General features: G+C 42.5%; 1 protein-coding gene across 2 annotated transcripts; it reads left to right on the forward strand.

Annotated features, from left to right (window-relative positions):
- The first annotated feature begins 3397 nt into the window (after nucleotides 1-3397).
- Nucleotides 3398-24064, forward strand: ATP1B4 (ATPase Na+/K+ transporting family member beta 4). Of its 2 annotated transcripts, none has more exons than XM_024240845.2 (8): nucleotides 3398-3540; nucleotides 7840-8101; nucleotides 12014-12142; nucleotides 12405-12509; nucleotides 16214-16410; nucleotides 17215-17271; nucleotides 19518-19613; nucleotides 20312-24064. In XM_024240845.2, the coding sequence occupies exons 1-8, from the start codon at nucleotides 3478-3480 to the stop codon at nucleotides 20471-20473; spliced, it is 1071 nt and encodes a 356-aa protein (XP_024096613.1). In that variant the 5' UTR covers nucleotides 3398-3477; the 3' UTR covers nucleotides 20474-24064. The 2 variants fall into 2 exon arrangements, with proteins under 2 accessions (XP_024096613.1, XP_024096614.1); XM_024240846.2 differs by having other exon boundaries at nucleotides 7840-8089.
- The last annotated feature ends 3153 nt before the right edge of the window (nucleotides 24065-27217 follow it).

The following is a 27217-nucleotide window of genomic DNA, read 5'->3' on the forward strand; positions in this document are numbered from 1 at the left end:
AAGTGGTTGGAGAGGTACATTGGGTTTCTGAGAGGCACCAGTCTAGCTAAGGCAGAAATAGGCTCTAACTTAATAATCTGCTCATCACACACAGTAAGAGACACCCTGACTTATTCAAAGACACCGTGGGCGGTGCAGAGGATGAATAAGCATGATTCACTGCCACTCTGGCACCCGGGGCACGAAGAATAATAAAACCCAAAGAATTGTAGCCGCCTGAGTAGTAAATTAAGAGATCCAGGGCTCAGCTAGACTCTAGACACCAATGTTACCATGGCAATAAAGGGCCCCAGCCTTCAGCAGCTATTACAGAGCAGGCATCTAATAGGCTAGTCTATGTCACAGCCAAAGCCCAAGGGGCTAGCAAAGAAGACCAATTAGCATATCCATTCATTAGGGGCCTCTGCACACTTCTCTTAATTCCAATTAGTTGTTTGTTTGAACCAATGTCTCTTGTCTGCATTATACTCATTAGTGCCTTTTAGCCACTAGAAATAGGCTTGAATCTCCACAATGACCTCACAATTTCCCAAGCTTTCATTTTTCCCCTAGGGGTCTAGGCTTATACAGTCACAAACCCATGGCCCTCAGTCCTTTGAAATGAAAGTGTCTCTCACTGTACAACCGTACTCGACAGATGGAAACTCTGCTCAGGAATGTGATGTGCTAAGGGTTCTTCCTGGAACCTAGTGAAGTAGGGATCTGGGGCCATTATCTGGACCTTTCATGTCAAGGAAACCCTCTGGCCTTAGCCAGTGAGCCTGCTGGCTATGCCTGCTGGCCACTACTCAGAGACTAGCTGTTCAGGAGGGGGAATTTTGGGCACTGGGGACCAGACTGGCATCATCAAAGTCAGGCAGTAACTGTTCCAGCTTGAAGTCCTGCCCTTCAAAGTCCAGCCCAAACCCCACCTTTTCCGGGAAGACTTCCCTGATTATTGTAGCCCTAAGTGAATTCTCCCTCCTCCATGCACTTCAAAAATGACATTCTGTGCTGAGCAGCATACATGGGCAACCTCAGGCCCTAGCTTGGCCTGGAGCTTCCTTACCCAGTGATCTCAGAGTCCACAGGTCACTAATCTTGGGAGGGACTGGGGTTCTAGAGAGTATTCAACATTACTTGGGTGACTCCAATGGCAAACAACTCTTAAGCTCCGCTGCACATTACCTCCCAGAGTCCCTGAAGACCTAACCAGTCCCTTGGTATGGAAAGTACACAACTGCTCTTTGACGGCTCTGGGACACATTGTGGCCACCCCACAACCTACACAATTGTGGAAATGGCCCACAAGAACAGATGCCATAAACTAGCCCATCTCGTGGTAAAGGCAAAGATTATCTGAAGGGTGCTACTGTATCTTCCTTGCTTTGGGAACAGGGGGACCCAGCCCATAAGATTGTTTCTGTTCCCAGTTAGTTGCCATTGTCAGCCAACTCTGTGGTTTTACCACAGCAGGCGCTCAGGACAAGGGGCTTATAGAAGCAGTTGCTAATATCTGTGCCCGAGAAATGAGCATGTAGTTTTCTAGACTTTAATAATATGCCCCCGAATCTGCTGTTATATTCAAAGTCTCTCCTTTCTCCCTCCCCTTGTCCGTTTGTAGCCACTGCTTCATTTGCATCCCCATTAGCCACTTGTGGCTCCATTCTGCTGCACTGTTAAGCATATTGCTTTTTTTTTTTTTTTTTTTTTTCCAAATTTGACAGGAATCATTTCCCTTCTAACTAGTGTTTTGAGTGTAAATTCATACAGATTTCTGTCTTCAACATCCTGTGGGATTTGGTTATTTTACCCCACCCAACAGCTGGCATTCCAGAACACAGCCTGGGCTATAGCTGAAATACATGGCAAATGTCTTAAGTATACATCAAACCTCCAATTACCCAGAATGCTTAGGAATGGAAGATTCTAGAGAATGGAGTATTTTGTTACCTGAGGTCATGTCACTCTTAACTCCCTTTTGTCCCCCTACTCCCAGTTTTTGAAATGTTTTAAAGTGAGTGAACTCTCTTTTCAGCCTTAGACCAGTTAGCCTACCCATTGTTTGGTTTTGAGGCTTCCAAGGGCCTGGGGATTCTCATACTTAATATAAGGAATCACACAAAAGACTGGCCTGGAGAAGGTGTAGAAGATAGAGATCAACATCTACTGAGACCAGAGACCAGATTATCCCCTAAAATATATTTTGCTTTTAATAAAATTCAAAGAGAAAAATAAGTTTCTCTTTTTTGTAAGTGGCCTTTTTCTCTTCAAAGAAGCATATGGGAAGAGACAGTGTTAAAGAAGAGGTCTGATTAGTAACATTACAGTGAAAGGAATTCTTATTTAAAATTAACTACAATTGAAGCCATTTTCATCAGAATAGCCTTGAATTGGAGTTATGACTAAATCTTTCTAAGCTATTGTGCTGTTTTTCTCAGTAATGAATGTGCTCAGAATGTCAGTATCTGCAACATTCTCAGCCACTTGAGTATAATGGGGTTTGATTTGTGAAGGAAGGATCACAAACTCCATCCAGGCCTTTTAGCCACCCAGGCTGTTAGGGTGGACCCCAAACAGACCAAAAATGCTATACAATATTCTTAACTGTTTCTTCTAATTTTTCCTTTCATTGGATCCCATGTTGGTTTCAGGAGTTATATATGTCTGGGAAACTGACACTGCAAAGTTCTGGCTTGTTCCCTGCCCTGATGCTAAGGGATAAATATAGATCTCAACCACTACAGAAATTTGGCCAGGATTTGGAGGGGTGTGTGTATGAGGGGCAGTGACTGATGCGGCCACTCTGACATGTGGGCTAGAAAAAGGCTTCCTTATGTCCAAGACCCTCTTTGGGGCAGGGAGGAATGAAGTAGGAGCCTGGCTTCTAAAATCAGAAAGAATAATCCACATTTTAAGAAGCTCATGGATTGACACAAATAAGAAATATTGTAGGTGGCTTAGTGTGTGGGGGGGGGTGGGGGGAGAGAGCAAAGGGAATCTTTCCTGACATCCTAGATCCTTTTGCATGAGATCAGCCTTATGAAAAAAGCAAGTTATTCTTGGCCATCTCCCCTCACCCCCAACTCCCACCCACACCCACCCCCTGCATGCACTGATATCCAACTCTCAATTGAGAAGAACATGACTTAAGATTTCCATTGGGCCCATCATATCTCAAGCGCTGGAGAAAGACAAGGGGTGGAAAGACATATAAAGTGGGGGGGGTGAGTTGCTCATCCTCGTGACCCAGAATATCTCCCCCTCCTTGTAATGATGAGCTTGCTTTTCCATAAGGGCTTTCCCTTGATTCAGGGAAGGGGCCAACCAATGAGAGAGGGACATGTTAGATTATTCTGGGGAAGGGCTCATGCCAGGAGGGTTCACTTTTACCAGGCGCCAAGTGTCCCCAGCAACCAGTGTCTCCTGTACCAGCAGAAGCTCCAGAACTCTCACCCGATTGCCTGCCTCTGCTGCGTCTTTGCCCACTGAACAGCCATGAGAAGGCAACTCCGGTCCAGAAGGGCTCCATCCTTTCCTTACAGTTATCGCTACAGACTCGTGAGTGTCAGAGAGCAGAACGTTTTGCTGCCAGCTCCCCCTTTTTTTTTAATGGGGTGGGTTGGGGGCTGTGTAGACCTTGGTTTACGGCTGCCTCTCTCTGAGATGGGCAGAAACAGCGAAGTTTAGGGGAGCCCAGGGTTTCAAAAAGGAGCAGTGACTCCCAGCACCCCCGGGCACCCTAAATTGCTGGATAAAAGGAGGAAGCCCCTCTTCCTGTGAAACAAAGATAAGGGAAGGAGAAGATAACAGAGAATAAGGGGCTTCTAAAATCTTTTCCTGGGAGTATAGAATTTTCACAGACCTTTTGGAGTATAAAAGTTTAATTCCAATAGCAAGAAATTTAGCCAAGAGGGAAGGAAGGAGGAAGAGGAAATGAAAGGCACTGCCTACCCAGCTGTCTCTTGGGTGGTAGCTTCTTAGAGTCCAGCTGCTGTCTTTCTAAAGTAGAAATTCCAAACTATAGCTAAAATCATAGAATCCCCAATAGGAGCAGGGAGGAATCCTAGACATTCTCTCTCCAGAACCCCTCATTACGTAAAGGAGGCTGCTGTGGCTCAGAGCACAGGAGTCACTTGCAAGTTAGTGGAGGAGCCAAAGTGAAAATGCAATATCCTCACTTCTAATCTTGTGCTCTTGCCATTATATTTGCAGAATGCATCTTCCAAACCCCCGATCTGCCACTATCCATTGCCGTCCTGACTGCCACCCCACGCTGCCCAACATATAGACATACATACATTCTTTTGGTCTCATCATTTATCTCCAGGGTGTATTACAAATTATTTGATCCAAAAGTTTATTTGCATTTATTTTGCTATGAGTCATTAATGTATGCCACACGCAGTACTTTTTGGGGAGAGGATTTTGAAATGTTCCCCAGAGAGGATTGTGATCTGAGCCCCAGGAGGAAACAAAGCCTAAGCCATTTTTCTTTGGGTATGGCCACTTATGTAACCAGGGAGTTAAGTGAAGACTGTCAACAGCCCGCAGAAGAAAACACACATTATTCTAACCTCCTATCAATCTACAGAGGGCTTCTCTTAGCTTTTTAGCCACAATTTGAAGAATCGTTTAACTTCCCCCAAAGTTTCTTCCAGCTCTCAGAACAGTTACAATCTGCAGGGGTATAAAACTATTCCTTACTTGCCTTCTTTTCTATGTAATCTTGTTATAATGTTGTGTATAATTTCAGTTATTTGTTAAGTGGCTTGGATTTTAAATGCATCAGGGGATCTTGCTCTTTATAATACTTGATCAAATTTAAAAATAAATTAATGCAATCCTGTGCTAATTTCTCTTTTAAAATTAACCAGCCATTCAAATGTTTAAGGTGTATAAAGCACATGCCTTGCTGTCTTCCTTGCAGGGCACAAATTTAAAATTTATCCTTTGGGTCATACTGTTTGTTTATATATTTGTTTATATGTTTATATATTTAGATTACTCAAAATGGAGCTACCCTCTGTTCTTCAGACTCTTCCCTTTTAGGGAAACCTGATGACTCCATCAAACACCCACTACCATATCCCAGCACACACTCACATACACTATCACATGAGGGTAGTGCCACTTTAGGAAAGTGACAAAACAGAATCTTAGGGATAAGCATTCTCATTACCAAAGGATTTTCTATTGGATTTTGTTAAATAGTTTCACAAAGATACATTTTACACAGGATTTAATTAATGAGGATCTTTTGGGGAAGGCCTCTCTTGCACAGTGTGACCATTTCCTTTACCTGGAAGCAGAGGAGAGGAGAAAAGATTCGAGGTTCCTTAAGTAAAGCTCAGGAACCTCTCACAGCCTCTCGGGTGTGAGAGCTGTAGGGGCAAATTAGCCGTGAGAAGATTAATTCTTCTCAGGAGGGTAAAGCTTTAATGACAAGCCATCTGTAATGGGATTATCATGAGAGCCAATATCTACAAATAAGATCAGTCTGAGGCTTTGGCCAGCTGCCTCCTCTGTGGAAGGTTAAAGGCAGGCATAGGTAACATGGAGAGAAAAGAAAATTGTTCAGGAAATATAAAGGAATATATATTTCTCCTCAATGAAATGTTATACTTCAAATTCACTGAGATTCTCAGGTGTAGTAGATTCTCTGGGGGCCATGATTGCTACCCACTGTGATATACATGACAGCTCAGTTAGGGTGACAAGCTCTGTGAGAGCATTCCCGCAGAGTCCTGCATCAGGAATTTTAAGTCAGGCAGGTATCACTGATATTTGGTTAGGACCTACTGGGTACTTAACTGTCAGCTTTACACTGCAGAGGGCCATCGAGAGGCTAGAAAATATGGAATCTCCCTCTGGGTGCTCAAAATGTAGTTTGGGAGTTTAAATGTGTGCATGGGTTCACACACAAGTGAAAGATATTTAAGAACATGTATTAATCCATTCAACATTGAGTGATGGATGAAGTTTATTTTCCTAAGCCTTACACTGTGAGCCTATGTCAGTCAGCCATCCTTGATTATAATAAGCACCTAAAATCTTTTTTTGTGCTTTTTTGAGACAGTGTCTCACTCTGTCACCCAGGCTGGAGTACAGTGGCATGATCACAGCTCACTGCAGCCTTGACCTCCCAGGCTCAAGTGACCCTCCTGCCTCAGCCTCCTGAGTAGCTAGGACTACAGGTGCATGCCTCCATGCCTGGTTAATTTTTTTTAATTTTGTAGAGACAAGGTCTCGCTATGTTGCCCAGGCTGTCATCAAACTCCTGGGTTCAAGTGATCCTCCTTTCTTGGCCTCCCAAAGTGTTGGGATTACAGGCGTGAGCCCTAAAATCGTTTAGGAACACAGAACCTAAGGCATTGTGCTTCATTAATCTGCTAAGCTACCTCTAGGCACTTGTGCTCAATGTGATAGAGGAGAAACATCATTGTCTGGGGTATCAAGAGACACAGGTTCCGAGACCGTCAACTCTATCATGAATTTACTGCATGGTTTTGGCTAGGTCCTGTCCCATCTCTGGGCCACAGATGGATAAGTAAATCTTGAAGGTCCCTGTCGGTTCTGATGTGATAATTTATATAGAGCTGTACATTGGAACAAATTAGAGAGCAATTCAAGAGGGCTTATAATCAAGAGCTAGATAGTGCTGTGCGGACTGAATGCTGAGAGCTGAGGCTTGTCATTCTGTATCACTTGTACTGATTCTGAACAATCCAATTTGCTGAGCCCTCCTTCCCCCAACAAAGGCAGCATTTTTAGCAGGGTGCCCTCTAAATGGCCTTTGAGGAATCAGGCAGGGAGGGGGCAGCACAGAGTCCCTGGTCTCTAGTGTTTGACACATCCAACCCAACAGGTGCACAGCCCCGCAACTCTTCAGACTTGGACAGCAGAGAAGGGAAGGCAGCCTCATTTTCTGCTGCTGCAATAAGCCTTGGCAAACCCCCAAAGAGCAAAGATACAACTCTCCGGCCTGTGGCTGGGAGGTATTTGAAACACCACTTGGTGAAGTCTAGGTTTCTCTCTCCCTCTCTCTTTTTCAGTTTAATTTTCTTAGAACCACTCAGAGAAGATTACAGTTTCAAATCTCAAGTAATGGCTGCAATCAGTCAATCAACAAATATGTGCTGAGTATGTATTACGTGCCCAGCTTTTTGCCTAAGCATAGGGGGAGACTAAGGAAGCCCGGGGTTCCAGCTCTCAGATGGTCTTTCCAACCAATTTAAGGTAGGAAGAGATTCAAACTAGGGCAATAATCAGAGAAGCAGCTAATAACTGCCCATCTATTGTTTCTGTTGGGAAGGAAGGCTAAGTTGTGAGGAGGGGTACAGCAGTTGGCCTCTCCACCTGATGTCCGTCCCAGGCTATTTTTAGACACAACTTGAAATGGTGAAGTTGAGCAGCTGAATGTGTACAGGGTGTTAGGATAAAGCTGGCTTGGACTGAAAGTTTGCTATCACAGACACAATGTCTAAGACTATTCCATCCTCTTCCTGTGGGAGCTCACCTTTACTCTGATAGGACAAGGTTAAGTGGGAGGTCAAGGCCCCAGAACAGAGTAGTGATATGAGCAGTCCTTGGAGAAGATCCCAAATGCCTGAAGCTGAGAATAAAACATGCACCTCTATGGAAAGAATACTGAGTCAAAATGGGTCATAGAAAGGATATTTCCTCCAAAAGAACTAGAGAGAAAGAAAATCCACCTCTTGTAACAACATATATGTTTATGGGAAAGTGGAAATTTGAAGCATCTCCAAATATTGAGTCATTTCAATTTATTTTTGGCTGGTGGGATGTACCATTGTACATTTTTTTAAAAAAGGGTATTGTGTTTTGTCACTGTTCCAGGATGATCCGGATGAAGTGAACCAGAACTACTTAGCAGATGAAGAGGAGGAAGCAGAAGAAGAGGCTCGGGTGATGGTGGTGCCCAAATCGGAGGAGGAGGAAGAGGAGGAGAAAGAAGAGGAGGAAGAGGAGGAAAAGGAGGAGGAAGAGGGTCAGGGTCAGCCAACAGGCAATGCCTGGTGGCAGAAATTGCAGATCATGAGTGAATACCTGTGGGATCCAGAGAGAAGGATGTTTCTGGCCCGAACAGGTCAGAGTTGGAGTAAGTCCCAATAGTCCCAATGCCAAAGTCTGGTGTCCTTTGCTTTTGGTGTGGTGTCCAGGGCTCCTTTACCATACGCTGGATGGGCTTGTCTGCAAACTTCTCTTTGCACTTCATGTAAAGGCACCAATGCCTAGGGAAATGCCTAGACTTTGTACAGATTCCATCAGAACAAACTCCAAATGGATGAACAAACTTGATTGTGTAACTGAAACCCACTGGGCTCAACATCAGTTGCAATGCAGAGAGACAGTGAGAATGAGTTGAAAAAGCACATGATTTTTTTAAGTCCCAGTCCTGTCACTTTCTATCCACGTGACCTTGGACTCATCATTTCCTCTCTCTGAGCCTCAGTTTCCTCACCTGCCAAATGAGGAAAACAATCCCTGACTTGCTTCTCTCACAGGATCAGAGTGAGGCCCCAATTAGATGTTAAAACTGTAAAGTTTAAAGAACTATGCAGAAGACTTCTTGTAAGATACGAGACTCAAATCCTGCTAACCTGACCAAGTGTTTTTATGAGGCCCCATCACCTGGTAATGTCAGAGAAGGAGAGCCAGGAGGCATGTCCCTGGCCCCAGCTTGTGGGTGTCTTCCTCTGCTATGGTAGAGATGTTTGATCAGTGGCAGAATTATATTCCTTAACATTTCCTCTTTGCATCACATGCTGCCATTATTTTTACTCCACAACTTCCCCAGCACTCCCCTCCTACAGTCTTACCCACCTCTTAAACTATTAATGCTGAGCCTTCTCCTCAGGAGATTTAGCCAGTGCCACAGTCTCTGCACAGCCCAGAAAAAGAGCAGCTGCTGGTTTGGAAATCAGTCAATCCACAGAAGAAAAAAAATAGAGGATGCCAAGGATGAAATAACAGTCCCCTAGTGCCAAGGGTCTAGGTTGCTGAAGTTGATGGCTATGTCTTCTAAAGGCCCCATTGGCTAAGAATTCTCTCCCTCAAAGTTAATGTTGCTAATTCAGCTCAGTCAAGGTGAAACACTCAGCTCTGTTTCCTGGAATTAGGAATAGCACGTGGGATCTCCTTTCACCCCTCCCCAATTCCCAGCCCCACCCCTGACCATCCCACAAACTCTCAACTGGAACAAATGTACCATTTAAGGAACATTCCAACATTCTGGAAGCTGCAGACAAATACTGGACACTCACTGGGGCTCCAAGGGTGCACAGCTGTTTCTCCCTTGCCTAAAGAGGACTGGAAAAACAAGCCTTGTGAAATGCAAGTGTGATTCTGGGAGGGGGAGCCTAAACAGCCAGCCATTAGAACTTCACTAGATGAGCTGATCCAAATTGCTTCTGTGGAAGACAATCCATAGGCCAATAAGTGGGGATGAGGGAAGAAGGTTCAAGTGCCCAGAGAAGATATGGCAATAGGGACGCTGCATGATAGGCCGTAGCTAGACCTCTGAGTAGCAGGTCTAAGTAGAGCCCAGGAATTCTTCCGTTGGGCTACCCTGGGCAAAGGGTGAATGGTAATGTTAATGCTTCAGCCATAAAGCACATGCCTTGCTGTCTTCTTTCCTGAGAACAAGGTGCCCGCTTGTGCACTTACTAATGCTGTCCCAACTTGGACATCAACCTGCCCAATATATTTACCAGGCCTATGAATATAATCTGGGCCTTTCCTTTGGTACCTACACAACCCCTATTCTTGGAAACTCTATGTTATTTTATTGGATACCAACAAGAATCATATGAGGTAGTAATATTATTATCCCCATTTTACAGATGCAGAAACTGAGGCTTAGAGAGGGTAAGTAACTTGCCTATAGTCACATAGTTACTAAGTGGCAGTGCTGGGATTTCAAACCCTGGTTGGATGAACACCAGAGTTCATTCTTTTGCCAGAACACTGCCCCATTTCATGAACTCTAACAATGAGCAAGGCCCTGATGTGTAGGGCCTCAGGACCTGATACGGTGTTTTAGTGGGAGAAATGAAGAGTTGGGAGCACGGTTACTTAGTGGTCTATTCAAGCCTGGATGGGGCATTGAGGAAAGAACTCTAGAGTACCTAGAGGAAAGACCCAAGTAATACTTGGACATCCAGGGCAGAAAGTGTCAGAGGGATCAATGGGTTCAGATGGGGACTGTGCTTGGTTTTACCTGGGGAAGGCTGAACTAGCTATCTCAGTCTGTGATCACCTATCATAAACTCTAGGGCACCCACTCCTGGGTGAGGCTAAGGGGACTTATTGCTAGTGTCATTCTCCCATCTACAGCTTCCTGGTCATACATCCTGGGAAAAAAGGAAGATATCTCCAAAGGAATGTACCTATGTTCCATTGCTTTCCCTTCATCCATGAAACTGAGTCTTTTGATCTCCATGGATGGCTCTAGCTGTTGATCCATTCCCAGGATGGGGATGGGGTAAAGGAATGGAGGCAGAAACACAGGGCAAATGCCATTAGATAGTCAGTGGGCAACAGCCAAGTGTCACAGGCACACAGGTGCTGTCGTTTATTCTCCAGAGACTCCAACTGAATCAATGTGTTCATGTTCCAGTTCTGCTTTAGTTCATCTAACAAAATAAAAAGGGTCAGTTCCATTTCCAGTCGGATTACTATGGGTTTTTTTCTCCCTTCCACAACACCTTTTTTGGTTAATTTTATTTGGTTCATGGTTCAATTTAAAAATTAATATTTGGATTCAGTTTGGGGTACAGCAAAGTTAAGTGGTTTGTTCCAGTTTCTGGTTCATAATTCAGTTCAAATCTGTAGGTCCAACATCATGTCATTGCTGTGAGCAGAGCCAAACATTGTTGCCTGAGAGAGCCCCAAGGAGGGCTTGAAAAGAGTTTCTCATCAGCAATCTCATGCTCATTCACCTCACTCAGTGTTGCCTAATCCTGGGACAAACCTAATCCTAATACAGCCCACAGAGGGAAAATTCACACAACTGTCCTACAGCACTAATAATAATGTTAATAATAACTGATGATGACTGCCACTTATGGTGCAATTAGTATTCGCCAGGCTCTGTGCTATACTGTTTATATGCATTATTCAATGCTAAGAAGCAAGTACCATTATTGTACAGACGAGGAAATTGAGGCCCAGAGAGGTGAATAGCATGTCTGAGATTAATCAGCTTGGAAGTGGTGTAGTCAGGATAGGATGTTAAGGAAAGACTGAATTTCAGATATTGTTAGGGATATAGATAAGAATCCGAGGTAAGTGCTATTTTTATCCCCATCTTACCTGTGAGGAATTGGAGGTGCAAGGAAGTTCTGTAATTTGCCAAAGTTCACAGGCAAGTGTCAATGATTAAGTACTGTTTCCTCCTTTTCCCTTCCCCACCCTGTGTTAGTGTTCTTTTTGAAAAGCAGAGCCATTTTATTCAACTTTGCTAAAGATGAATAAAATTTGAAATAAGCAGGCCAAAACCTCACTTTGCCTTGATTGGAGGCAAGTCCAGTGGAAATTCATCAAAAGTTTGAATTATAGACTATGTGGAAAGAAATGCTGTTTTCATCACTTGCAAATACCTATAATTATTGGAACCAAGCTGCTAGGACTCTTCAGGGCACCCACTTTAATGAATAGCAAAGAATGATTTGCACTTAGGACATCAACTGTTGCCCAGAGGACTCTCAAGCAATTTTCCCTCTGCAATACTTTTAACTCCACTCCACTCCACTGTATTCTTGTTCATGGCCATCATTTGCTCAGCAAGCCCTTCCATCGGAGATGCTGTAAAGGTAAACTGCAATTAGACCCCTGACACAATCCTCACTGACTCCAAATTGGTGAAATCTGAATAAGCAAGGACATACTGAATCTGAGGAATTTTTAAAGAGCTATTTCGTGGTTGGGTTGGTTCTGGCTCATGAGTCCAAGCAGGGAGGAAAGGCTTGTCGGAAAGCACTGACCACTCTCATCTATGATTGCTCTGCAGGCCTGATCTTACTCATTTACTTCTTCTTCTATGCCTCCTTGGCTGCTGTGATCACCCTCTGCATGTACACACTATTTCTGACCATCAGTCCCTATATACCGACCTTCACGGAGCGGGTAAAGCCTCCTGGTGAGTGTGCTCAGATGCCCTGTGTTGTCAGAACTTGCTGGACAGAAATATGCTTGCACAGCATGTTCAGCCTCAATTAACTTTGGCTCTTCCTGGTAATGACTTAGAGATTCAATTATTAGGAGGAAAAGTAAAATGGTACTTGGCAAATTATGGTTCTTTTCATTTTGATTGCCTGGGGGGAAATGGTTTCATGGGAATCAATACATAAAAATTATCCCAAGAATGGGTTAATATATCCAAGACCTGTTTTCATTGCCAGGAGTTATGATCAGACCCTTCGCCCATAGCCTTAACTTCAACTTCAACGTTTCTGAACCCGACACTTGGCAGCATTATGTGATTAGCCTAAATGGCTTTCTCCAGGGTAAGTAAGTTCGTCTGAATAGTGGAAAGCTCTTTTGAAAGGTGATGGGTGGGAATCCAAAACTCAAAATTCACCTGGCCCAGGAATCCCAGTCTTACTAACGCCAACTCATCATGGTCTGTCCTTACTTTGCATCCCCCTTAGCACCTGTAGCTACAATCAGAATTGCTCTAGTGTGTGATTGTATGTTGCCTTGAAAGCATACAAGCCAATTTTCCAGCAAGATAAGCTCTTTGAGGCAGCGAACTTTTTTCTTTTCTTGAACACGTTACAGCACCCATTTAAGTCCTGAACATATCCAGATGGCTCAATAATGATCATTTATAGAAGACAATTCTGGGGGGAGATAGTGGTGGGAAAAGAAGAATGTTGTCCAGAGCTGGAAGATTCCTATCTTCTAAACTTTCTTAAGGTAAAAGAAGCCATTTCTTGGAGATGGGCTAACTTGAAGGGAGAGGGCAAGCGTCTTTATTTTATTTTATTTGAGACGGAGTCTCACTCTGTCGCCCAGGCTGGAGTGCAGTGGTGCGATCTCTGCTCACTGCAACCTCCGCCTCCCAGGTTCAAGCGATTATCCTGCCTCAGCCTCCTGAGTAGCTGGGACTACATGTGCTTGCCACCACGCCCTGCTAATTTTTTGTATTCTTAGTAAAGACGGGGTTTCACGGTGTTAGCCAGGATGGTCTCGATCTCCTGACTTTGTGATCTGCCTGCCTTGGCCTCCCAAAGTGCTGGAATTACAGGCATGAGCCACCGCGCCCAGCCAAGTGTCGTTATTTAACAGCATTCCAGAAAGGAGTTAGAGGAAGAATCTCTGGGTGGCAGTCGCTCCAACATTCTGATCCCAAGTATTTTCGAGGTACCTATCTCTATAGTGTCATCAGATAAATTTTCAGGGGCAAATGAATGGCTTTGTGGGAGACGGTTCCACAAGGTAAAATCTGAGGTAGCAGCTTGGTTAAGGTTAACAGAGCACACAGGTTCTTTATGCAGCTATCAAAGAGAGCTCCAGTGGGGTTTGCATTTCTGCACCTAATCTTTGTGGGGGAAAAAATGCCAGTCATTCTGGCTTGGTTGTCCTGGCCTGGTTGAAGTGGGGTTGATCCATTCTAGAGGCAGCTACAATTATAACATGTGCACTGAATTAGGAGGAGAACAATCTCTTATCATGTGCTAGGAGGTGTTATTTAAATACATAAATTTGGTCATTTAACTTTAACTCTGCATAATAAAGTTGATCACCCTCATTTTATAAATGAGAAAACTGAGACTCAGAAAGGGGGAGTAGCTTGATCAAAGACTCTGGCAGCAGAACCAGTGTTTGAATCCACATTTCATGTTCTTTACACTCTTGCTGCTATAAGTGTTATAAAGGGGCCAACAACATGGGCATCTCCTGGGAGTTTGTTAGAAAGGCAAAATCTCAGACCACATTCTAGACCTGCTGAATCAAAATCTGCATTTTTAAAAAATCCACAGATGATTTGTAGGAAATTTAAAGTTTGAGACATGTTGCTTTTCATAATTCTACGCTGCTGTCACATGACCAAGAGTTAGAAACTCAGCTTTATATCAGTAAGGCTCAGTGTTATTTTGGGTAAATCTGAGCTTCAGATTCCTTACCAGTGAAACGAGGGGAGACGGGACTGGGTTCTTTTTGAGTCCATGTAGTTCTATTTTTAGCTACAGAAATGTTTTGGGCATCATGGCCAGCACAGTATCTTCTTTTGTTTCAGAATGCTTGCAAGCGACTGCAAATATATTGCCAGATTCCCTGCTAAGAAAATCCCTCCAAGAAGCTAGTAGACAGAGAAATACCAATTCTGACCTCATGATGATGGAAGCAGGAAATGTTAGGAAAAGCACTAGTTTTTTAGTTCCTAAGAGTAGATAATGTGTCCTGCTAAAAAGAAGCACATCTCTGAAATAGACATCACAGAGTATCACTTTCACTCCCATGAGGACTGGGATTTTGCAATAAGGGTCATGTCCATGTCACATTATTTTTAATGGAACTACCTCAAGAGAAACAATGAGCACATGATTGCAGCCTCTATTTAGAAAGTTATTTGAGCATAGTTCTTGTTCTAAAAAAATTAAAACAAAGCCTTGAATTAAATGTAGCTTTGTCAAAGAAAAAATAAAGGCATAGCCATAATTGGAATAGATTTAAAATTCCCAGTTGCCAATTAATAATATCAAACCCAAGTCACAACCTGTGGGTTTGGTATTATTAGATGAGGATTCAGCAGCATATTTTGAGTTTTACCTCTGGTAGATCATAGGTGCAAAATCTCCTCTGAAATACTGAGCTACTTTGAACATTAATACATAGGGACTGAGTCTAACAGGACTAACTGGGCTCCATCATTTAGAATCAAATTGGAAATAATGCAGTAATTTCTAAAGCCCAGTTTTCTGTATGAAATTTGGTAGCCCAAAGAGTTAGCTCACGAATAGCCCCTTTAAGCTTTCTCCCTGATATATGTATCCTTGGACACATGTTACATTCCATCCAATGTAAAGGGACATTTACCCTGAATGTCTCAGGCCTCAGTAGACAAGATCTCATGCCCTCACCATCCCCGTAGAGACCCTGTGGTTGTCATTGGTTTCTATCTTTTAACTTATGCTTCTATTTTGCAGTGCTAACTTCCCTCTGTAAAGGATGAAGAGCTGGCTTATTCCGTCCCCCGCCTCCTCCTCCACCTCCTTCTCCTGCTCCACCTCCTCCTCCTCTTCTTCCTCTTCTTCCACTTTCCTTCTGTCTCACAACTCATACTTCTCACTCTTACAATCAGGTGCCTCTCACTGACTTCAAAGGGAGACATTGTAACTGCCCAGCGGGTTCACCTTGCCCACCGCCTAGACAGAGCTGATTTATCAAGACAGGGGTATTGCAATCGAGAAAGAGTAATCCATGCCCAGCCGGCTGTGTGGGAGACTGGAGTTTTATTATTACTCAAATCAATCTCCCCAGGACTATTTCTCTATTGCAATCAAATCCATGTACATTGGGTCGGCAGTGCCCCGCCAATAGAGACAATACCAGAGTCGGCCCCCAGCCCAAGAGAACTAGGTGGCTGCTTGGGCTAGCCTCTGGATCCATTGCCAGGTCGGGAGGTGGGGTGCTACTGAACCACGAGCAGATAGCCATAAGGGCAATCCCAAAAGGGCCCCCAAATTTGTAACCGCCCAATGGGTTCACCTTGTTTCCTAAGTGAAGTTAAGGAGATTTAACCCAGGAACTTAGTCTCCTTATATATACCATAGCTTGAATGTTTCAGTCCCTCTTCCAAAATCTACCAACTATGTGCCTATTTCTCTCTCAGAAGTAGAAGGGACAGCCTTCCAAGTTTACAGTTTATCATGTCCGAAAAGAAATGGTGGAAAATAGAGAAAATTTATAAAGTGACTGACATAGGACCCAGAGATGGATATCCAGAAGTTCCATGGGAATGAAAAGCAAGGGAACAGGCAATCAAACTGGGCTGAAGTGACTAGTCAGGAAGACTTCCTAGAGGGATGGCTGCCGATGAAGGCTGTTGGGCACCTGATGCCAGGTCACAGGTAGACTGAGTGGGCTTTCAGAGGAGTACAAAGAAGCTGGAGAAAGGAAACTTGGGAGGGAGGACTACTGAACGCATGGCCTTCCCCTGTAGCACCTGTCTAACATAACCCCTTGCCACTCACACATGCTTTAGGTTATAATGACAGTCTTCAAGAGGAAATGAATGTAGATTGTCCCCCGGGGCAGTACTTCATCCAAGATGGCGATGAGGATGAGGACAAGAAGGCCTGCCAATTTAAGCGCTCCTTCCTAAAGAACTGCTCTGGTCTGGAGGACCCAACTTTTGGATACTCTACTGGACAGCCCTGCATCCTTCTAAAGATGAACCGGGTATATTGGCTTTTCATATCTGGTGGTGATAAGTGAATGAACTAGATAGGAGGGCTCTGGCCACTCCATTTGTCTTGGTCTCTGTCTTCACACACCACAGGTTTGGCCATTTTTCTGACAGCATCAGAAATACAAATAACCAGACAAACCTATCAATTTCTTTCCCCCACCGAGCACTTCCTATGGCCATTCTTCTCCCTCACCCCCAAACCTGTCGCTTGATGGCCTTTGTCAAGAATGGGGTCCTAGTCAAGTGCAGTGGCTCGAGCTTATAATCCAAGCTACTCGGGAGGCTGAGGAAGGAGGGTTGCTTGAGCTTAGGAGTTCAAGTTTAACTTGGGCAACATAGTGAGACTTCATCTTTAATTTTTTAAAAAGTATTTTAAATAAAGAATGGAATACTGAGCTGTTTGGAACAGGGGATTGAAATGAGGGTGGCATGGGGGATAGTTCTTATATCATAAAAATGCATTTTTCTTCCATCCTGTCATGACTTAGGTGTGGCAGAGCCTTATCAGTCACACCTCTCTTGAAATTAGAAAGTTCTTTACATCTTTAGCATTGACTTGCTGATGTTTCCCCTTATGTGTAAATATCAGGCATAAATACAACACGGAGTAAGCTGAGCTGCTTAGCTCTGAAGATGTTTTTCATTTTTTGCTTTTTGTAACATTTCTGAGAAGGCGAAATAGATGAAGCATATGCCTGAGGAAGGATGATTGGGAGAGGGTTAGAAAAGCCCCAATTTTTACTGTCAAATATGTTTTGTTTAAAAAAAATAAAACACTGGTTTTCTTTTGATAGATTGTAGGCTTTCGTCCTGAGCTTGGAGATCCTGTGAAGGTTTCCTGCAAAGTTCAGGTAAAGAGCCCTTTTGAGTAAGCATTGTTAGCACATCTGTTTCATGCAAAAAGGTAGTCCATCCCTTTCAAGGACTTAAACATGGATGGCAGGCTAAGGAAAAGGTTAATCTTTTCATAACTACACCTCTCTTTAGTTCCTTCAGGTTTTCCTCTTTCCAGAAAGCATTCAATTCATGTGTGTTTGTGTGTATAGTGTATGTGTGTGTATGTGTGTGTGTCAGTCAGTCTGTCATGATTAATACTTGTGAAAACCAAAGACTGAACTTCAGCTAAGGGCCACAGCAGGGAACAACAATGTGCCAAGTCATTAACTGAGATTCTGTTTACACTTTTGCTTTTAGCTCTAATTACTTGTTTCTTTGAACTAAACAAACAGCTTTCATTAGAGTCATTAGTTCCCAGACTTTAAAACTGAATTTCACATCTTGCAGCAGTGACCAGTGGTACTGGGTGTTGCAATAACAAATGACTACATGGGAAGTATAAACAGAACTCGATTAATATGCTAATTAACTGTCCTTCGAGGGACTATTAACTTCTATCTCATCTGCACCAATTAGCTCCCTTGTAGGAAAAAGCCCTTAGATCTTGGGTTTGCTTCTCAAACAGGCAGTAGCTTTCTCCTGTTCTATGACATCAACTGCACCCCCAGACCTGGATAGTTGTCTTGCAAATGGGTGAGGCCTGGTAATCCCATTCTCAGTAGGAGAAATACAGTTGAAAACTTCAGTCTTCATGGTGGCAGATCAGAAAACAGCAAAAGGCAGCATTTATTCAGCCAATATCCCATATTTAGCAAGCATTTATTGATCACTTATTATATATCAGATGCTCTGCTAGGTGTTAGAAGTGTCGAGGTAAGAGTATGACTCCGACTCTGAAATCAAGACAATCAAGTATTACATGTGCTATGAAAAGTGAAGATGAGCTCTGAAAGGTCAGGCAGTACTTGCCAAATGAACAAGGTAGGAAGCACATTCTGTTCTCATGTATATGTGTAAATATTCACAATGTGAGGTGAGACTACAAACTATCCGAACTGATTCCTCAGGCCTTTATAAAAAATAAATTTCATTGCTTTTTAGAAGAATGTATTAAAAGTAAATCATAAAGACCAACTTAGTCTTAAGCTAGCATATTAACTGGACAGAGTTCTACTTATTGTTCCCTAATGGAAGCTGTTTGTTTTTCAGCTTACATCAAACCTTGCTGAGAAATGTCCTTTCTAAAATTGTTTTAATGTTTTAATTATTATTTTTAGCTACCTCCTTACATATTTTATGTCCTTTTTAAAAAATATATTAAGAATCTCTATACATTCTATAATAAACAATACTGGTCAAATCCACACCCATTTGTGGAAATCAAGTAGGATGAGGTAATGACTAGAATAAATTAAAGAGAGCTTAGTTTGTACCAGGAACAATTATAGTATATTGACAGAAGTAATCACATGACCTTAGTGAGTAATTTGCTAGTAGTGATGCACTATTTGTCCTTACTAGCCCCCAGACCTCTTCTGTTTAGGGCAAGCCGAATGTATTGCAGAATGGGCAGCTCCCCCTACCTGACATAATGTGATGAGGGTAGACCTGTTTACTTTAATCATTTCCATACCCAGGCTCTTGTTGCTTACCCCTCTGACCCCACCTACTGTAATTAAGCACTACAGAGAATATGGTCAGAGACATGAGTCTAGGTGAGCCAACTGTAGGCTGTGTGCCTGTGTTTCTGGTACCTATGCACTTGATCTGACTTCCAATAGCACCGAGCCTGCAGTATGCAAATCGTGGAGTGGGATTTACTAAATATGTTCTAATGTATATCTCCCTCAGCTTCAAAGTCCAAGACTGGGTGCCAGGCCCAGTGTGATTCTTTGGAGAAAGGCTGGAGTTGTAGGGCCTCTTTCCAGAGCAGCATCAGGTACTGCAAGCCCTTTGGATTGCTTCTGTCTGGGTATCCCAGAAGCCAACAGAGAGCCATACTGAGCACCTTTGGCCTCCTCAGTTCAGGCCTTCTATTCAATATTCTTTGAACTGAAAAGACAAGGCACAGTCACTCCCTAAAAATGCTCATCTAGGGACAGGTCACGGCTGAGATTTGCTCCATTCTGCTTTCATGGTCTTCCTGGAACAGTTGGTTATAGGTCACACAGTGATTTCACCTGAGGTACAACTCCTTCTAGCTCAGACTCTAGCCCACTCTGTGACCCAGCACCCCACATATACCTGCTTTTGCTTACAGAGAGGTGATGAAAATGACATCCGATCCATCAGTTACTACCCAGAGTCGGCTTCTTTTGACCTCCGCTACTACCCTTACTACGGCAAACTGACTCACGTAAGCTGTATCCCCTTTAGTCATTGCTGTCAGAAAGGGCTCAGCGACAAAGGAAGAGCTGGCTGGGATCTATGAGAATTAGGGAGCAGGAGATAGTAGAGGGGTAAATAGCTGCTGGCCATAACCAGGAGCTCCCTTTACCAATTCTTATCACAACCACACTCTTTTCCATATCTGAAAGAATCTCATATATGGCCTAGTTTAACCTTTTAAGTTTACAAATGGGAAAATTGGGGTTCAGAGACAGAAAGCGACTTGCCCAAGACCATACAGCTAGTTAGTGGCAGGGTCAGGAGCAGAGAAATTACTACCAATGTGCTTAAACATGCCCTAATAATCACGCTTCTGTTTCTCCCATTTGAAGCGCTGGGGTGAGTCCCCAACATAGGGACTCGATAGACACTAGTTTTGGTTTAATTCATGGTCTGATTTCCAGAAAAATCATATCATGCTGAATCAGAATTGGTTTTTCCCAGGGGACAATCAGATATCTGACAGTGACTTATTAGAGAAATGTATGATTTTCCCACACTTTCCCAGCGCAAGGACAGTATGTCTGTTGCTTTGGCCATTTGCAAATTGGCCTCATGGGATTTACTCAGTTCTCTTTGTGAGGGTTATCATCCTGCAGTGATTATCTGATCACTTCCCTCCTACCACCTCCTCACACTTAGAACTCATTTTTCTTCTGCCTACAGGTTAACTACACATCCCCCTTGGTGGCAATGCACTTTACAGACGTGGTGAAGAACCAAGCAGTGCCTGTGCAGTGCCAACTGAAGGGCAAAGGCATCATAAATGATGTCATCAATGATCGTTTTGTGGGCAGGGTAATCTTTACCCTGAACATAGAAACCTAAGAACTTCAGGGGGCCATTCTTACCAGTTCTGTTTCTGTTTTATCTCATGGTATCTCTGGTAGCACCTGAATTCTTTTCTTCAATTAGGACACAGCCAGATGGACATCTAAGACAGCAGATCATCTTTCCTTGCCTATGACATGTGTATAAAATGACATTGTGGGAGCTGTTCGATTTTTTTAAAGGTAGTCTCTCCTGATGACAAACAGAGTATATTAATTTCCTTTCCCTCCACTTAAAACTAAAACCTGTTCTTGCTGCTGGTAGTCTCCCTGTAGCGTAAACATAGTATCTGATAAAATTTACAATAGCCATGCAATAGCCATCAAGGAGAATTTCTATTATGATTATAAATTCATCATGTTTTCTAAAATTCTGTTGGTTTTAGAGGTCAGATTCCTCCCAACCAGGCTAATAACCTAACATATGTTTTAAAAAAAATCTGCCTAAGCCGGGTGTGGTGGCATGCATCTGTAGTCCCACCTATTCGGGAGATTAAGGCAGGAGGATCACTTGAGCCCAGGAGGTCAAGGCTGCAGTGAGCTGCACTGCACTTCAGCCTGGGTGACAGAGTGAGATCCTGTCTCTGAAGAAAAAAAAACCTGCCTGGCAAGGTCCTTCCCTGGGAATCACCACTCGGACCAACCTAGACAACCAAGACCACTATACCTAAAGACCTCTATATCCAGAGGTGCCTAGAAACTTCTGCCTCCCACAGAAAACTAAATGCTTATTCAAAGACTAGGTTATTTTCAACTGGGAAAAAAGCAGTGCTAACAGGATATTGTTCTGGGATAGAGATGAAGACCGTCCTTGTGACTTTTTAAAGAGGTGGGGCTCACTGCAACTGGGGAGAACACTTAGCATATGGATATGATTGGTGTTTGATTCCTTGTGCTCTGGTGTAATCGTCTAAAGGCAAACATTCCTGCAAACAGTTTTTTCTCAGCTTCAGGCAGAGGAGAGAACATGGAAGAAGATTCCCACCAGCTAATTCTTCTTGGGCTATTTGTTTGACAGTAGCATGATGTTTTTTGAGACCATCAGAGGTGGTTACATTAACCAGCAACTACAGCTCTGGAAATTGAAATCAGAATCTGTCAATGAATACATGACAGGACAGAAAGTTCCTGCCAGGCCAGGCAAAAGCCAAGGCCCATTAGCCAGTTTAGCATTTACTTTAAAAATGACATGAGGCAGATGCTTATCCAGGATGTGGATCAGCCAGGTCACTTTTTCTTATCTTTGGTCACCTGATCACTCCACTGCTTCTTAACACCTCCACCAGGGGGAGGGCTGGCACAAGGAGAAAAAAAAAAGCAAGCATCAGCAAATAGTATAGTGTCTCAGGGTCCGAAGCAAGTTTAAATGCCACCTAGGAGCATCCAAAGTCTGAATCTCCTCTACAATGTTTCCTTTCTCCCAAAACAGGGAACTGACTGTCTGGTAGTGAAGACAAGCAAGTGGAGAAGTTCTACGATATAGTTTAATGAGAGTTAAAAAACTAGTATGTGGAAAGCTATGGGAACATGAGGAAAAATATCTTGAGCTGAGAAAGTAGCAGAGGAAATTTCACATGTGAAGCCAGAGTCATGAAGAGACCATGGTGTGTCTGGGTAACTGTGAGCAGTTTATGTAACTGGAATGAAAAGGGCTCAGAGGAATGGCAGGGACTGGCAAGAGATCGAGCTAGAGAGGTATTCAGGGACGGAAAGAGGACTTTGAGTTTTATCCAATCGGTGAAAATGAGTAATTAAAGCATTTTAATCAGGGAGGCTCTGTGATCACGTTTGTGTTTTATTTTATTTTACTTTATTATTTATTTGTTTATTTTTGAGATGGAGTTTCACTGTTGTCGCCCAGGCTGGAGTGCAGTGGTGTGATCTTGACTCACTGCAACCTCCACCTCCCGGGTTCAAGTGATTCTCCAGCCTCAGCCTCCTGAGTAGCTGGGATTACAAGCACACACCACCATGCCCAGCTAACTATTGTATTTTTGGTGGAGACAAGGTTTCACCACGTTGGCCAGGCTGGTCTCGAACTCCTGACCTCAAGTGATCCGCCTGCCTCAGCCTCCCAAAGTGCTGGGATTACAGGCGTGAGCCACCGCACCCGGCTTGCATTTTAGAAAGAGCACTTGGCAACCACTTTGTGAAGGGTGATTGGAGAAGGACAAGACTGTGGAATGGGGAATAAGGAAGGAGGAGTTTGGAGAATGACTCCAAAGGTTTGAGCTTGGCTAGAACAGGCGAGATGGTGACATTGTTGATCAAGACTGGGAATACAAAAGAGAAGCAGGTTTGGAGAGATCAATTTTGAACATTTTAGACATAATTTTCTATTGGTCAGACATTGATGTGGAGATGTAAACACATGTAGGGTTGGGAAGAAGGAAAGATGAGAACAAAAGCAACATTGGGTTAAGGGAACTCGCTTAAGAAATTTTAAGCTATTTAATCTTGGGAACTGAAGCCAGTCATGTAAACATACTACACCAGTCTAGTCCCTAACAGTGTTTTTTCTCTTGTGGCAGAAAGAATCTCCATCCCAGACACCTTCAAAGTCTTATTGACACAGTAAAGGGAGGCCAACCACCACTAACAAGTTCTAGAAGATATGGGATCTTCTATAGTAGGTTAATGGAAAATACAAAAACAAACAAACATACAATGAAACTGCCTCCTCTCAACCCATTTTCTTAACAAATTCAATTTTCAAAACTAACTTTTAGAAAGAAAAGGAACAAAAAGAAAAAGACAATAACTTTTAAACCACTTGAAAATTACCTCAAACAATCAAACTCTCAAGATTCAGTAGTAAAAGATAATAGAATGTTAGATCTGGAAAGGATATTAGAGAGTGTTTAGAAAAAACAACTTGCATTGCATCTGACTCCAGGTCCAGTGCTCTTTCTACTCTGAGCTGCTGCTTACCAGAAAGTACCATCTTCTTAAAAATCAATGAATGATATCCCAAACATTTTGAAACGTATGTAAATTTTGAGTTAAAATAGTTAACATTTCACAGGAAATCAACTACTGGTGCTATATTTTATACATAATACATTATCCTGTTAAATGCATTGACTATTAGACAAGGAATTATGAGTCATTTGTCAAACAATATTTATCTTTCAATGGAATCCATTGTGTCCACAATTGCAAAGCAATATTGAAGGGTACTAAGATAGTTTGGGTTGTCAGCTAGGACATGAAAAATATAGCTTTACTATACAGAACTGGATATGATAATATATTCATTAAAGTTATGTTCTAACTGTTCAATAAGCTTCTAGTAGTTTAATTTAAATAGTTTCCCATACTGTGCTGCATCAGGATTTGATTTGTATGCCATCTGTTGCAATGCACTTGGTTTTACTTGCCTGTCAATGAGAAATACTACTTCCAAATGTCTTCATGGTTTTGTCCATACTGGACTTTGGTTATGATTTTTCACCTTCTACTCCCCTGAAATCATTATCCTAAAGTAACTTTTTTAAAGCACCTATTTTCTGGGGATCAACATGTAAAAAAAAACATTTATATTGTCTTGAGGAGTTGTCAACAACAATAAATTGAAATAAAAAAGAAATGTATGATTTTCTCTTTCTAGACCATATCACTGATTTCCCCACAGGAATATTGGGCAGCCATGTGAGTGGAAAACTTGACAATTGACAACCTGTTAGTTAAATATTGTTTTTCTTCTCTCTCCCCTCTTTTTGACTCTTAGGGTTTAGTCACAGGAGGATAAAACTAAAAGTTGTTTCATTTCTGGGCATTTTTTCCTTTGTAGTCTCTGTGCTCTGGCTTCTCATTAGACTGCTTTGTGAGAGCAGCCTTTCTTTATCAAGGTTGAGTCCTGGTATAAACTGTTATGTTTGTTTGTGTAGGAGAGGAACACTAAGAGAAACTTTCAGGCAGAGGGACAGAACCAAAATTAGAAGAGAAACTTTGAAAATGTTTGATGAAAGTCTGGCTAAATGGCTTTAAGGACATTTAGCCACAAACTGTCTCCCAGAGCAAATATCTAATGGCAATTGCAATAAAGGCAGAAATATTTCCAATCCCTTATTCAACTCAGAGGCTAGGCTATAGCAGGAATCTTTCCTCGGAATCTTTCCTTCTTTCCTTGGAAGCTGCCTCAGCCTAAAGTCTGCTAGGCAACAGATCCCTGATCCCAACATATTTCTCCCTGTCTAAATTCTTCATTAGAGTCATTTTCTTTACTGCCTCCCTCTTAAAATATTCATACATAATAAAGTAATTTAACCAAACCATACAGAAGTATGATTTACACTGTGCTTTTATCCAGGCAGAAAATGGAGGTTTGGGTATTTATATGCATATGTTGGGAGGAAGGAGAGTGGATACAATGTATGGAGGCAAAGGGCAAGGAAAAATAAATGGAAACATTACTTCACAAAGTTCTTCAGTTGCAATCTAGAAGGGAAGAAGGGTTGATAGGTGGATTCAAAAGTTTTAAGCAGAATATCGTAAGCTTTCAGTCTGACAACTCACTCTGCAGAATGTACTTCCTTGCAGACCCCTATATGACCATAACTCAACAAGAAATAGATAGCACACTTGACAGAAAAAGGATAATTGGAAGAAGATTTATTTACAAAGGGATTACTTACAGAAGCATAGATATAGGGAACCATCAATAACACAGTAACCCAGCCTAGTAAGAGCTGAACTCTTACCATCTCTTGACCATAAGGTATAGGAGCAGAAAATGGTTACTAGAACTCAGAGGGAATGAGTTGTGTACAATTGGCTGCCTTGAGAGGAGTGGTGACTTTGTTGAAGGACTAAGCTATCCCAAGGTGATCTTTTAGGGAGAATAAATACTGCAACTTAATTTTTCTCATCGGCCGAACCCAACCAAAAGCTGGTGGTGGAGCGGGGAGGAAACAACAAAAAAACGAAAACAAACAAACAAAAGATTGATGCAGCCCATACAGGTCAGACTCCTAAAAATAGAAAGCAGGGTGGAGAAAGGTGGAGAGTGCATCTGGAGGTGCAAACTGGCGATATCTAGCACAGTTACTGAGTGGAGGTTCTGTGAGCAGACTCCTTGGAGGCTGGCATAGTGTTGGAATCATCTACTGAACCAACCCTAGGGACTGCGACAATTTTATTTTCTTTCTTTTTTTTTTATTATACTTTAAGTTTTAGGGTACATGTGCACAATGTGCAGGTTAGTTACATATGTATACATGTGCCATGCTGGTGTGCTGCACCCATTAACTCGTCATTTAGCATTAGGCATATCTCCTAAAGCTATCCCTCCCCCCTCCCCCCACCCTACAACAGTCCCCAGAGTGTGATGTTCCCCTTCCTGTGTCTATGTGTTCTCATTGTTCAATTCCCACCTATGAGTGAGAATATGCGGTGTTTGGTTTTTGTCCTTGTGATAGTTTACTGAGAATAATGATTTCCAATTTTATCCATGTCCCTACAAATGACATGAACTCATCATTTTTTATGGCTGCATAGTATTCCATGGTGTATATGTGCCACATTTTCTTAATCCAGTCTATCATTGTTGGACATTTGGGTTGGTTGCAAGTCTTTGCTATTGTGAATAGTGCTGCAATAAACATACGTGTGCATGTGTCTTTATAGCAGCATGATTTATAGTCCTTTGGGTATACACCCAGTAATGGGATGGCTGGGTCAAATGGTATTTCTAGTTCTAGATCCCTGAGGAATCGCCACACTGACTTCCACAATGGTTGAAGTAGTTTACAGTCCCACCAACAGTGTAAAAGTGTTCCTATTTCTCCACATCCTCTCCAGCACCTGTTGTTTCCTGACTTTTTAATGATTGCCATTCTAACTGGTGTGAGATGGTACCTCACTGTGGTTTTGATTTGCATTTCTCTGATGGCCAGTGATGATGAGCATGTTTTCATGTGTCTTTTGGCTGCATAAATGTCTTCTTTTGAGAAGTGTCTGTTCATATACTTTGCCCACTTTTTGATGGGGTTGTTTTTTTTTTCTTGTAAATTTGTTGCAGTTCATTGTAGATTCTGGATATTAGCCCTTTGTCAGATGAGTAGGTTGCAAAAATTTTCTCCCATTTTGTAGGTTGCCTGTTCACTCTGATGGTAGTTTCTTTTGCTGTGCAGAAGCTCTTTAGTTTAATTAGATCCCATTTGTCAATTTTGGCTTTTGTTGCCATTGCTTTTGGTGTTTTAGACATGAAGTCCTTGCCCATGCCTATGTCCTGAATGGTAATGCCTAGGTATTCTTCTAGGGTTTTTATGGTTTTAGGTCTAACGTTTAAGTCTTTAATCCATCTTGAATGAATTTTTGTATAAGGTGTAAGGAAGGGATCCAGTTTCAGCTTTCTACATATGGCCAACCAGTTTTCCCAGCACCATTTATTAAATAGGGAATCCTTTCCCCATTGCTTGTTTTTGTCAAGTTTGTCAAAGATCAGATAGTTGTAGATATGCGGCATTATTTCTGAGGGCTCTGTTCTGTTCCATTGATCTATATCTCTGTTTTGGTACCAGTACCATGCTGTTTTGGTTACTGTAGCCTTGTAGTATAGTTTGAAGTCAGGTAGTGTGATGCCTCCAGCTTTGTTCTTTTGACTTGGGATTGACTTGGCGATGCAGGCTCTTTTTTGGTTCCATATGAACTTTAAAGTAGTTTTTTCCAATTCTGTGAAGAAAATCATTGGTAGCTTGATGGGGATGGCATTGAATCTATAAATTACCTTGGGCAGTAT

This window comes from Pongo abelii, chromosome X (assembly GCF_028885655.2).
Source record: "Pongo abelii isolate AG06213 chromosome X, NHGRI_mPonAbe1-v2.0_pri, whole genome shotgun sequence".
Classification (NCBI taxonomy): domain Eukaryota; kingdom Metazoa; phylum Chordata; class Mammalia; order Primates; family Hominidae; genus Pongo; species Pongo abelii.

Bases quoted from the DNA above. Each gene is read 5' to 3' on its own strand.
- ATP1B4 (XM_024240845.2), top strand. From the start codon at position 3,478: ATGAGAAGGCAACTCCGGTCCAGAAGGGCTCCATCCTTTCCTTACAGT. The intron at 12,510-16,213 runs GTAAGTAAGTTC...CACATGCTTTAG, and splicing joins CCTAAATGGCTTTCTCCAGG to GTTATAATGACAGTCTTCAA. The intron at 19,614-20,311 runs GTAAGCTGTATC...TTCTGCCTACAG, and splicing joins ACTACGGCAAACTGACTCAC to GTTAACTACACATCCCCCTT.